At 41.5% G+C, this 13,537-nt stretch overlaps 1 protein-coding gene across 1 annotated transcript in view; it reads left to right on the top strand.

Annotated features, from left to right (window-relative positions):
• LOC145411622 (glutamate receptor 1-like) overlaps nucleotides 1-13,537 on the top strand; it is an 863,839-nt gene that overhangs the window by 430,915 nt on the left and 419,387 nt on the right. Inside the window, exon 4 of the mRNA XM_080281630.1 lies at nucleotides 7,706-7,835. Coding sequence (XP_080137756.1) covers nucleotides 7,706-7,835 — 130 coding nt within the window. The remainder of the gene's footprint in view (nucleotides 1-7,705; nucleotides 7,836-13,537) is intronic.

Below are 13,537 nucleotides of genomic sequence, written 5' to 3'. Positions count from 1 at the left end.
ACAGGACCCGAATCAAAATATCGAGCACAGATGCATAATCCCAGAACAAAATGCAATCCGTATCAAAATACGTAAGGTGGTACAGCATCACAATAAGTAGCTAACTTAAAAAAAACTGATATATGAATAAACTAAAGCAGTTGAAACTGAACGACTAATAAGCTCGATAAAAAAGCGAGTCCCTATTAAATGAAGAAATTTTAAAAGTCTCCATACGCAAAAGTACTCTTTGACTAATTGCGTATAACGCTCACAGTACGAACCAAATGTCTTTTTGCGTGTACGAATCTGCTTCTGTGGCTACCTTGATGTCCAGGCAGAATTATTGGTAGGAGACACATGGGACTTCAAGAATTATCATCAGAGTAAGCATTGAAAATATCTTCATACCCCCAGAAGAAGAATTATTAATAATCTGTAAATATGCAAATAAATAAATGGACAAACAGTCTTAGGAAGAGAAGTAGGAGCAGGAGGAAGAGGAAGTAGAGCACGAGAAGGAATAATAAAAGTTGCAAATAACTGGATATTATCAAAATGAAATAACAGTAGTTAATAAAAAGTACGAAGCTCCCTTTGAGGAAACTTGACAGCGGAGGTGAAAGTCTTTACAGGAGGCACCTAACTTCCCGTCCAGCCCTGTTACCCAACCAGAAGTCCACGAGTTTTATCGACTGTAATTTCTTGAAACGTGGGAATTGCCACTCGAGGAATTAACTTATTCGTCGAAATTTCTGTTGGTATTTGTGTGGATTTTGCTCTCTCGCAGTCAGTTGTTCATCTTAATCAGTTCCATCATAACCTATGGTCTTGAGATTTATTAACTGATAAAAGTTTAGTGAATTCCATTTTCCGTGGGAATTTTCTTCTGCTGGCATTTTTGTGTAGGATATAATAATCTCACTGGGCTAGGTATTAGCACACACTCGGTGGGAAGTTCATCCCAGCTTAACTCCTATATATATATTGGATCAGTGAGAACTTTTAGGGAATATTTGTCAACGAATTTCTTTTTCCAAGTGAGTTTCTATTGGCCATAGGGGTTGATAGTACGTAACAGGTTCACTTGTCTAGACATTATGAAAAAAAATCGTTTCTGCTCATATTTCTGGAAAATTTTCATTATATTCCCGGGGAAGGTTGTGACTTACCAAAAGCTGCTAATCTGCCACAGTGTTCCTAAGCCTCTGTTTCAACTTCTGGGATTCCAAGCTTATAAAATGTGATTCTATCCCGGCCTGTAGTTACAACCGCGATCCCATACCGAGAGCGGGTTTTATCTTTACAGCGATGTGTGTGTGTGTGTGTGTGTGTGTGTGTGTGTGTGTGTGTGTGTGTGTGTGTGTGTGTGTGTGTGTGTGCAGGCGGTGTGAGCGGCGGTGATTTTCTTGACAGCCACGGAGAAAGTCCTGAGCCTTTTCTGATTTTGTTGGGTGCCTGACTGCTTTCCTGCTTTCATGCCTCCATGACTGACTAGCTTCCTGCCTGGCTTCCTCAGGTTTCTCCTCCTTTCTTCTACCTCTCTGCTTCTTCTGCCTCCCTGCCTTTCTGCCTCCTTCTCCTAACTTTTACCTTTCTTCTTTGCTCCTACTGTCTGCCTCCTTACACCTCCCTCACTACCTCCTCCTCCTCCAGTATTTCTTTCTCCTTCTTACGTCTGAATCAGCCTTACCTCTGCTTTCTTGTCTCACTCTCCTCTCTTCTTCCTTTTGTATCCCATCTCCTTTCCTTTCCTGCCTACCTCTCTCTTATTCCCCCCTCCTTCTCCAGTCTACCTCCCTTTATCGCTTACCTCCTTTTGCTGACTAACCCACCCTTTCGCCTACCTCCCTCACTCTCATGCCAACCCCCTCCTGCCTACCCACCCTATTCTACCTACTTACCCTTCCTTCGTATCTCCCTCTTCTCCCTATCACCTCCTGTCTGCCTGCCTCCCTCTCCTTTCAGCCCCCTTCCCCTGCATTCCACTCTCTCCTAATTCCCTCCTTCCGCTGCCTACCTCCTCCAGCCTTCCTCCAACTTCCTTCTTTCCTCCCTTCCATGCCCACTTATCTTTCCTGCCTACCTTACGCCAGTGCCTAATTCCTTGTCCTGCTTTCCTTCCTCTCCCATTACCTTCCTTTCCCTTTTCCTTGCCACTCCCTTCGTCATTCATTTTTTTTTTCTCTCTCTCCGTTTTTCTTGTCTCTTTTACCGACTTTCCTGCTTACCTTGTACTGCCCTAGTCTTTGCCTCGTCCTCCTTGAATTTGTTTCTCCTGATTTCTTGTTCCAGATGGCCTTCGTTTTTTTTTTTTCCTACCGCTGTTTCTCTGATCTTCCTTCCCTCCCTCCTCTCATTTTAATTGTCCCTCACCACTCCTCTGTCTCTCTCTCTCTCTGAACCTGTATGTCTATCCGCCTATCTATCATTGTTCTCTCTCTCTCTCTCTCTCTCTCTCTCTCTCTCTCTCCTAGACAAACACTTATCACATTCGCCTTGACTATCTCTTTCCTTCACATTCTTACACATCCTCACCATTTCTCGCACTCACTCATTTTCTCAGTCTCACACTCACTCGGTACTCACTTTTGCATCCACTGACACTTATTCGCACTCTCACTTTCACCCACCCGCTCGCTTCCATTCACACTCACACATTCATGCTTACTCTCCAAACACAACTGCACACACACACACACACACACACACACACACACACACACACACACACACACTCACTATATATATATATATATATATATATATATATATATATATATATATACAGTATAGATAGATAGATAGATATAGTAACGATACTTTCATTCTGTGAGAAACGAAAACTGGTTATGGCCAGCAAAACCAGCGTGATGACATACATGATTTGTTGGGAACGTTTCGGTTTATACATAAACCATCTTGAGACCTTAAAGAAGAAAACAAGATCACAACCAGTATATATATATATATATATATATATATATATATATATATATATATATATATATATATATATATATATATATATATATATATATTATCTGGAGTTGACAATAGTATAAAAGAACAGGGAACTGAGCGAGTTACAGTAGCCTATATTTAATTTACCAACAGCAACTGTGTAGAGGAGTCGTGTGAGCCAAAGGATGGTCGTAGCTCTGTTGTGAGTAGAGACTCCGCTATTACCCTCGTCAGGTCATCTCGTAAAGTAATTTTTTTTTTTTTTTTTTTGCCTATCGAGCATTGGAGCTACTGTAAAGCTCCTGGTCAGTAAGGGGTAAAAATAATATGGTTGTTTTTAATGCATCTAAGACTCAGTTCTTACACCTATCAACCCGACAAAATCTTCCACAGGTATACCCACTAATGTTTAATAACATTCAGCTTAATCCTGCATCATCTTTGAACATGCTTGGGGTTTCATTTACTCGGGACTTATCTTGGAAAGATCATATTACATCTCTTGTAAAATCTGCTTCCAAGAGATTGGGTGTGCTAAGCCGACTCCGTTCCTTCTTTGCCCCTGCACAGTTGTTGACTCTATACAGGGGTTTTATCCGCCCCTGTGTGGAGTACAACTCTCATGTGTGGGGAGGCTCCCCACATACAGTTCTTCTCAATAGGGTGGAGTCAAAGGCTTTTCGTCTCATTAACTCTCCTCCTCTTACTGACTCCCTTCAACCTCTGTCTCTTCGCCGCACTGTTGCATCTTTATCTCTTTTCTATCGCTACTTTAATGGTCACTGCTCCTCTGAACTGTCTGCTTGCATTCCTCCACCTCTACGACGGGCGCGTAGCACCCGTCTGGTAGCAAACTCTCATCCCTTTTCTGTCCAACTCTCTAATGCAGGAGTTAACCCTTACTACCAGTATTTCATTTATGCAACAGGTCAGCTCTGGAACTGTCTCCCTTTGTCTGTATTTCCTGCTGCCTATGATCTCCAGTCTTTCAAACGCAGTGTGTCCAGGCATTTCAAAATGATCGGATCTTGAATTTGGCTCTCTATTGTATTTTGTTTTTCTCTTGGAGGGAACTGTTACTGCGGGCTCATGGCCTTTGGTTCCTTCTTCCTCGCATATAATATATATATATATATATATATATATATATATATATATATATATATATATATATATATATATAGAGAGAGAGAGAGAGAGAGAGAGAGAGAGAGAGAGAGAGAGAGAGAGAGATATACAGTATATATATATATATATATATATATATATATATATATATATATATATATACATAGAGAGAGAGAGAGAGAGAGAGAGAGAGAGAGAGAGAGAGAGAGATATACAGTATATATAAATATATATATATATATATATATATATATATATATATATATATATATATATATATATATATATATATATATATATGTGTATATACATATATATATATATTTATATATATATAGACAGATAGATAGATGGATAGATATACAGTATATATATATATATATATATATATATATATATATATAATATATATATATATATATACAGTATATATATACACACACACACACACATCTATGCATATATACATACACATATATGCATAGATAAGAACACATTCCCTAATTATAATATTAATTTGCAGCATGTGGGATAACAACGTTACTGTGAAAAATATGACTTTGGGGTATGAAGATTCTTCGTTACGAACACAAACGCAGAAGATTATTTGGACTGTACTGATGTTGCCAGGAAATATTATATGAAATGCTATAGAACGTTTGCAGTCCTAAAGGTGAGGTTGCAAGAAAAAATTCTTTACTATGTCAGTTACACACTAAACACAGAAACTGACTGCGTGTTTCTCGAGTATACGATTTTGTTTTAGAAGTTAAATCACTCCTTTTCCCGACCTCTCTCCCCACGCGTCTCTCCTCTTCCCAGTCATGCTCTGCCATCATCCACTTTTTATCGCTAATGCTGAAAATCGTATGTCTGTAGGTAGAGTGTGGAAAGTAATCAATGTAAAAGTGTTAAATGAGCATCTCTCTCCCCGCTATCGCTGTGAAGCGTTATCCTTGATCTGATCATATGTTCGTAACCCTAGGCGATTTTATGCAGCTGAATCGCAGGAGCTGAGTGTTAGTAGCAGACTTGCTTGTGCCAGTTGCATTCATTACGAAAATTATTTAATAACGTGAATAAAACTATCGTACTGAAGAGATTCGGTATAATCGTCCTGGAGTAGAAGATATTTCTCTTGAAAGGTTAATATATTAAAAAATGCTATTCAGGAATCTGGAAAATATGTAGAAAAAAAAAAGTCATTTCAAAAAAGAGGTCAGGGTACTGAAGAGATTACCAAGAGAACCATCCTCGCTTCTCCTGATCCCATGGATTACATTCTCTCTCTCTCTCTCTCTCTCTCTCTCTCTCTCTCTCTCTCTCTCTCTCTCTCTCTGTACATCCATGTTCATCGTTCTTTATTGGTGCTCTCTATTTTGTAATTATTTTTTCACTATTTCTTTTTCATTTATTTCTTACATGCAGTTTCAGATATTGTCGTCGCTTAGAGAATGCAATGGGAATATAAGGCCTTGTGCTCTCTTAGTTAAGCATTATCTCCGTTATTCTTCTCGTACACACCCGAACATGTTTGCCCTTCATCATCATCATCATTGTCATGGTCGTCGTCATTATCTTTGTCATTCATCATCATCATCATCATCATCATCATCACATGGTCGTGACCCAGTGAGCTGCAGGAAATCGTCCATTTCAACCGGACACTCCCAGGAATAATTTTTTATGAGATTATGTTGAAGAATTCTGCGTGCTGTGAAAATGAAGTATATGAGAGTAAAAGTGTGTTGTTTGGTGGGTTACACTGCAACGTGGGCACAGTGCATTGCTTGTGATTTATACGTTTTAATGGTACTAAAGAAAGGAATGGTCGAGGTGGCATTGTGGACTGGCAAGGTGCAGTCTTGTCCGCGAGAATACGGCCGCTAGATACTGGACTACCTGATTGGTTCTGGGGAGGAAGGATTTGAAGACTGCCTCGTCCTTTTACCAGTAATAATAATAATAATAATAATAATAATTATTATTATTATTATTAGTTGTTGTTGTTATTATTATTATTATTATTATTATTATTATTATTATTAGAAATACTATTATAATAAAAGTAGTAGTAAAAGGAGGAGGAGAAGGAGGAAGTGCAACCCTCATCCCATTAAGTGTGGGGTCAATTATTTGACTTAAGTCTTTGACTTTGATCTTCGACTGATAATTATTAACATATTCGATTTCCTTTATTCTTGCCCTAACCAACAACCATTACATTTCGTTTTATCCAAATCGAATCAAAATCAGTTAAGTTGATCTTAACCAGTGACCTTAACCTTTGATGTATTATCAAAATAAAATCTACGGCATTCATCCTTGGCTGACTCTCAGTCGATATACCAAGTTTGGTCCATATCATATAAAACTGTTTGAGCTCTTTGGTGGAACATTTTTGTCTTAGCCTGTGACCTTGGCCTTTGATGGATTTTTCTCATAATCAAATGCATTTAGGTTTTTGTTTCCCTGAACCTCTCAGCAAGGTTTGATCTAAATTTGATTAAAATTTTTAAAGTTGACCTCTTTATTTGACCTTGACCTATGACCTCATCTAAAGAAAACAAGGTAACCCCATGGCTAATCCTCAGCCCTTCCATCAAGTTTTGCTAAATCAGGACAAATCTGTTTTAGTTACTTTATTCACACAGAAACACATCTGGGTGAAAACATGATCTTGCCCTGTAGCCTACCTTTACAGTTAACTGAGTGGTTATGAAATTGAATTCTTTGGTCCATGCCATGTCTTCACCTCTTCCACATTTTTGTTATCAGACCACAACTGTTTAAGCTGATAATGCCATGTGGCCTTGATCTTTGACCATTCTCATTGGCACTGACCTTTGAATAATTGTTCTTACAATGGAATTTCTTTACCTGTCCTATCCTGAACTCCTCCACCAATAGTGGTCTGAATCGAAAGGGAACCATTTAAACTGACAATGCTATATGACCTTGACCTTTGACCATTGTTATAGAAAAAAAAAGATCAGTCCGATCTCTGACTCTGAAGCCTTTCTCTGTATTAGGTTCAGATTAAATAAAAACTGTTTTAGTTATTTAGTTATGAAATTAAACACACGGATCGAACTTTGACCTTGGCCTGTTACCATGGCTTTTGATTGATTGTTCTCAAGCTTTACTCTTTCCCTTCCTGCCTTACCTTTAACTCTTCCACCAGATTTGGTCAATATCAGATCAAAGCAGTTTTAAAATGACCATGCAATGAGTACCTGAGATCTGGTCTGTTCTTATTGAAATCAGTCTCTTGTCAGTTCTTCAACCTTTCCATCAGTTTGGTTAGAATTGGATTAAAACTAATTTGTAAAACACACACACACACACACACACACACACACACACACACACACACACACACACACACACACACACACACACACACACACACACACACACACACACACACTAAACTGACGTCCCAAATTTCAGACTTGAGTAACACAGTTGCCCATATACACAATCATATATGCTCCTACTCTTTATCATATATATATATATATATATATATATATATATATATATATATATATATATATATACAGAGAGAGAGAGAGAGAGAGATTAGGTATATGTGAGTCAAACTATATATCACCATCCCTCTATCCACCAGGTGCCGAACCCGTCTTCTGGTCTGATGGACTACGCCACCACAATGAGACCCGAGTACCACCAGGCCATCATTGACCTAATTCACCACTACCGCTGGGATCACATCATTTACCTATACGACTCACACGACGGTCAGTTCAATCATATTTTACCACATTTTTCCTTGCTAACCTTCCGTTCTCTGTATTTTTCTGCATTTATCCTCTAGGTGTGTGTTACTAAAAATCCTGACTTGTTTTCCCCAATCCGTCATTTACTTGTTCGATCACGGCAATGACCAGGGATCGCCACTTGTAACATAGTTTCCCCTGGTACCCCCCCCCCCAACTTTTTCTATTTTCGGTTTGTTCCTTGTATACTACAAGGACTTTCTTTGTTGAATGTTTGATTTGCTTATTCATCCACCTACTGTTTCATCACCTATTAAGAACTTCCGTATCCGTCAGTACTCGCACCTTTTACCATACTGAACCACTTCCTACTAAATTTGGTAATTATATTAACCCCCTCATGCAAGATGATGCAATGCGAGTCATAATCCTTGCAATCTGAAGAGTAACCAATGATGCAACATGATGCAACTTTCTATAAGTGGTCGTAGAAACTTTTCCTGTGGATGGATTTGCGTCAAATTTGGTTGAGTCAAAGCAGAGGGTACCCAGGTCTAGGGGAAGTATATGGCAACACCCGGGACTTTATCATTGGGGCAAGCGACCTATATTTAGCTCAATATTCTCCGTGCAGTCAGGCTCGAAGGGAGTGTGAGCATGCGGCTGAGCATTTAAGCCTGTGTTTCCTACTACCACACCGTCCGTACCTTACGTGTGTATAGAGATATTGTGTTATATATAGTGCAGCATACTTGTGAAGACCGTTTATAAGTGTTCGTTATATATTTTCAGAGAAAGCCAGCTTTGGAAATTCCTGACTAATTTTTACCAGTCCCCTGCAGTTTTACAGTACCGAAAAAATATCTTACAAGGGGTTATCCGAAAAAGAATATATGAAATACTTGTTCAGTAGCAGTGAGAGTGAGGAAAGTGATAGTGAAACTGACAGTGAATCTGTGAATATGTTGAGGAGGAGAGAGTGAGGAGCAGGAAAGCGAGGGGAAAATCTGACCCGAAGAGTGATACGCGCAAACCCACGGTCAAGACCGTGGTGATACGCATAGAAGAGAGTAATAGTAGCACCATCACTACCACCACTCCTTTCACCACTGCCACCACTGGTGTTACTACTACTCCTGCTACTGCCATCACTCTGACGACACTTTTCACCTCTTTAGAGGCCAGCACCATCCCTGCCATCAGTCCTATCACTCAAGACACCACTGTCATCACTGCCACCAGTCCTGCCACCACTGAAACCACCCCGACCCTCGAGACTGAGCCGCATTATCGCCACCTATCTTCCACCCCCTCCCACCACAAACACTGACCTCTTTCCCCCCATAGTCACCCTATACTCTCATCACTCTTCAACCCGCCCGCATCTCACCACCCATCCAAGATATTTCCATATCATCTTCCCCAGCTAAGTCAGGAAAGTCACTGTCCCCTTCAGACTTCATTCCCCCTGAATATAAGCCAGCATCATCATCATCATCACCACCACCACCACCACCACCACCACCACCACCACCACCACCACCACCACCACCTTCATCACAACCATCACCACAACCATCTCCACTACGATCACCTGAACCCTCATCCACCCAGCTATCATCAACACAATCGTCATCACCATCTCTCTCCCCACCACAAAGTCGGGGGCAATGTGGGCCTAGGCGAGATAGTGGTGGGTGGCTGAGAGGTAGTCGTCTGTCTTGGGGTCGTGTGCATCACACACGTACACAGCCAAGCATTTCCCCAGGAGGTGACCGTCAGGAAGAAGCTTGGAGATCTGGGTCATTTACACCCAATGCTGGCCCCTTCACTGAAACCCCAGGTTTGAGAGTGGCAGCACCAGCAACACCACTCCAATACTTCCAACATTTTTTTTTACCAGGAAGTTGCTCACCTACATGACGGTCGAAACAAACAAATTTGCCACGTTTCTGGGGACTGCACTAGATGTCTGGTACCTCTGCAATGAAAAGGAAGTGGCTCGTTTCCTTGGATTATATTTTCTTATGGGGATTTGTGAACTGCCAACCATAACATACTATTGGAGTTCATCAGAGGTTTACAAATACCCCATATTTCTGTGAGGTATGAGTGGAAAGCACTTCAGGGCCATATCGAAGCACTTTCATGCATTCAATAGTCTCGCCATACCCGAGAGCAATCAGGACCAGCTGATAAGGATTCGCACAGTGATGCAGTATCTCCTTCAGAGGTTCCAGAAGGTTTACATCCCAGGTGAACGTCTTAGCCTGGATGAGGGATCTCTGGGTTGGAAGGGGCAGCTCTCCTTCTGTGTATATAACCCTATGAAACCCCAAAAGTATGCCTTAAAACTATACATCTTTGCTGAGGCAAGGAGTGGTTACATTTGGAATTTGGAAGTATGCACGGGGGAGAAGAGGTCTCTAGAGAACACAGTCTGTTGCCTCGTTGAACCTTTGAAAGGCAAAGGATATAAGTTGTATATGGACAATTATTACAACTCTGTATCACTGTGCGAACGATTCTTCGCAGAGGGAGTGTATGTGTGTGGCACAGGACAACTGGCAAGGGGAGCACCAAGGGTGCTGCAGGACATCAGCAGTGCTAAATGCCTTCCTGATGATTGATTGATTGATTGATTGATTGTATTGATTAAAATCTGGTAGCACAACTGCTAGGGTCATATGCCGCTGGTCAACAAAGTAAAAGACACAGCAAAATAAACAGTGCATATTCAATATAAAGTTAATATCTGTTTGTAGGAATAAAACATTGAAAATGATAAATAAATAGTTTATAAAACATCAATTGCTTATAAAAGTGGAAGGAGGCCTGCCACCTGAAGAAAACTAAAAACATCAGTAAAATTGTTAGAGGGTTCACCAAGCATTGAGGACAAACAGTAGGCATCATCTGCCCCATTATGCCTATGGAGGAATCTCTGACGTACACTAGGTCCCCCAAACTCGGACACTGGACCAGCAAGTGACGGACAGTAAGGGGAACAAGGCAGTCATCACAGTACGGTTGAGTCTCACCACTTATGAGGAACCCAAAATGTAAGCCGAGAGCGCCCAATGCAAAGCCTAGCAAGAACCACCTCCAGTTGCTGAGACATGGAGGGAAGAACCCTTGGCACAACCACTCTCTGAAAGATTTTTTTTAGTTTATTATGAGCATCACCATCCCAGTGTCTCTGCCAACACGTACGAATTGCGTACGACAACGAGTGTGTTACATCAGAAGCAGGAAGCGGGTAGTCAGTTGGGGGCTGTTGGGAAGACACAGCTTTAGCAAGTGTATCTGCCCTCTCATTGGCCACCACACCAACATGTGCGGGAACCCAACAGAAGTCCACATGTTGGCCACGACGGCCAAGAATAAAAAGTTACTCTAAAATTGATAAAACCAATGGATGGGATGAATTAAAAGACTCCAATGCAGACAGAGCAGTATGTGAGTCACTAAAAATCACAAAAACAGATTGGGGGAGAGTAAAAATTATTTTAAGGGGATATAAAATTGCAGTCAGTTCCATCATATACACTAAAGTAATGCTAGGAAGGCTACCACCCCTACTAAAGGAAGGGAAGACAACACCAAATCCCACTCTAGCATCAGTCTTAGATCCGTCAGCATAGCCGGGGATAGACCCCTCTTGAGTTGAGGCATGTTCTATAAAGAGAGAGAGGAACACCTGAGAGGGAAATGAGCCCTTTTTTCAACACCGGACCTACAAAACGTCATACGGGGGAGGAGCCAAGAAACCACCCTTGGGATCCGATGTGGACAAACTGACAGTCTCGGAACAGAAAAGGCTAACATAACAGACCAGACTTTGTAACCAAAGGGCTTTGAGAAACTAGGACGGGTGTCTTAAATAGAAGATCAGGAATCTTGGGAGACAATGGCACAAGAAACTGACTCTGGAATGCAGTGAAGACAATACCAACACCTCATCATCAGCAACTGCCATCGCAAAACCAAGGGGAGTACACCAGCATCCACCAACAAACTTGAAATCGGGGATGATCTGAATGCCCTGGTTGCCAGATGTACACCAGCACATTGCACAGAATTTTACAGCCTGAGACAGGCATCTGTTGCAGAGGTGTAGACCTCACACCCATATTCAAGTTTAGGAAGAATAAGAGACCTATGCAAGAGGAGGAGGGTCTGACAGTCAGCACCCCAAGAGGTATGAGCCAAAACCCTCAAGACTCAAAGCTTTTAGACATACTGCCTTAACAGAACGAATATGAGGAACCCAGGTTAGTAGTATATCGAACAGAAGACCCAGAAACCGCGTCTCTTCCACACAGGATATACTCTGACCATAGAGATACAAGTCAGGGTTTGGGTGAACCCCTCAAAGAAGACAAAAATGCATAGCCACTGTCTTCGTTAAAGAAAAATGGAAACCACAAGATCTGCCCAGTCAGAAATTCTATTAACCTCTAAAGCGCAGGTCGTCGCGTTTGTGACGCTCGCCAAAAAGGACATAACGGCGGATAGTCGCGTTTGCGATTCGAGTTAATTTTGAACAAATGCGGGCAAGGATGTTCCAGCTGGTATTGTCTATCAGTACCACCACCCTTTAGCTACAATTAGCATACTTTACCTTTGTACTACTGACCTCCATTGTTGCCCCCCTCCCCCCCCACCACGGCCCGGCCAGCCTGGCTGTGATATATGGCAGCGCTCTGACTGCTCAGAACTGTAAATCTGCGCTCTCCTCTCACAAGCAGTTTACGTTAATAGGAAATGCTTGTTTCTCCAGTTGTCACACTAGCTTTTTTTCGTGCGGTTTGCCCCTGTTTAGCGTCAGTTTACCGCAGGCTTTCAAAGTGACATTATGGCGAGTTCTAGCTCTTCCGAGTCAGTGCGAGCGGCCGACAGGAACAAAAATAAAGTGACGGGCATAAGGCAGAATAAAAAACGCGCTGCAGTGATCTTTTGGGAAGTAATATGATTGAAAATAATGTAGTATACGTGTTTTTAGCTGTGAAAATGGAAATGTTTGTTGAGTGACGGGAAGACCGCCGCCGGGCTGCATGTCGGCCATACGCTTTGTTGATTTTAGCCTTATTTTCAGTGCATATTGTACAAATACAGATTCCAAACTACCTGTACGTTGTAGTATAAAGTTTACTGTGACAGAATGAGGCTGTGGTAGAGGGGAAACCGGGTTGCTGGAGGTGTGAAAGTGAAGATTTTGTTACCCAACTTTGCAGGTCTCCACAAGTCCTTGGGTACTCCACGAAGGCTCAACACCTGTCTCTGGAGAAAGCTGAATGTAAATACTATCTGCCATACCAAGTATAATGTTCTAGGGTTAATCTCTGATTTTTGGCTAATATTTTCCTACAGATACTCAGACCGCTATACAACCCCGCCACCCGGGGGGGGGGGGTCGGCTGTCCATTGGCCACGCTTTAGGGGTTAAGGGCAAGCTGCAACTTCCTATCTATCAGAGACATTCGAGACGTGGTGAAGGAAATTGAGAGGTCATCAACATATAGTGATCCTGGTACACTGTCAGAATGGACACTGATTACACTGTTAATGGCTACAGCAAACAGAGTAACATTTAGGATACTCCCTTGTGGTACTCCATTCTCTAGTTCATGGGCATTAGAAAGCACTCCTACCACTCTGACCCTTAAAAACGGTTAGATGAAAACTGTTGGATTAAAATAGTCAAGCACCCAAGACCAAAC

Source organism: Coenobita brevimanus, chromosome 90 (genome assembly GCF_032717465.1).
Source record: "Coenobita brevimanus isolate Jiangsu-jjx chromosome 90, ASM3271746v2, whole genome shotgun sequence".
NCBI classification, from domain to species: Eukaryota; Metazoa; Arthropoda; class Malacostraca; order Decapoda; family Coenobitidae; genus Coenobita; species Coenobita brevimanus.
The sequence above is the reverse complement of the archived record's forward strand: the minus strand, read 5'-3'. Positions and strand labels throughout refer to the sequence as shown.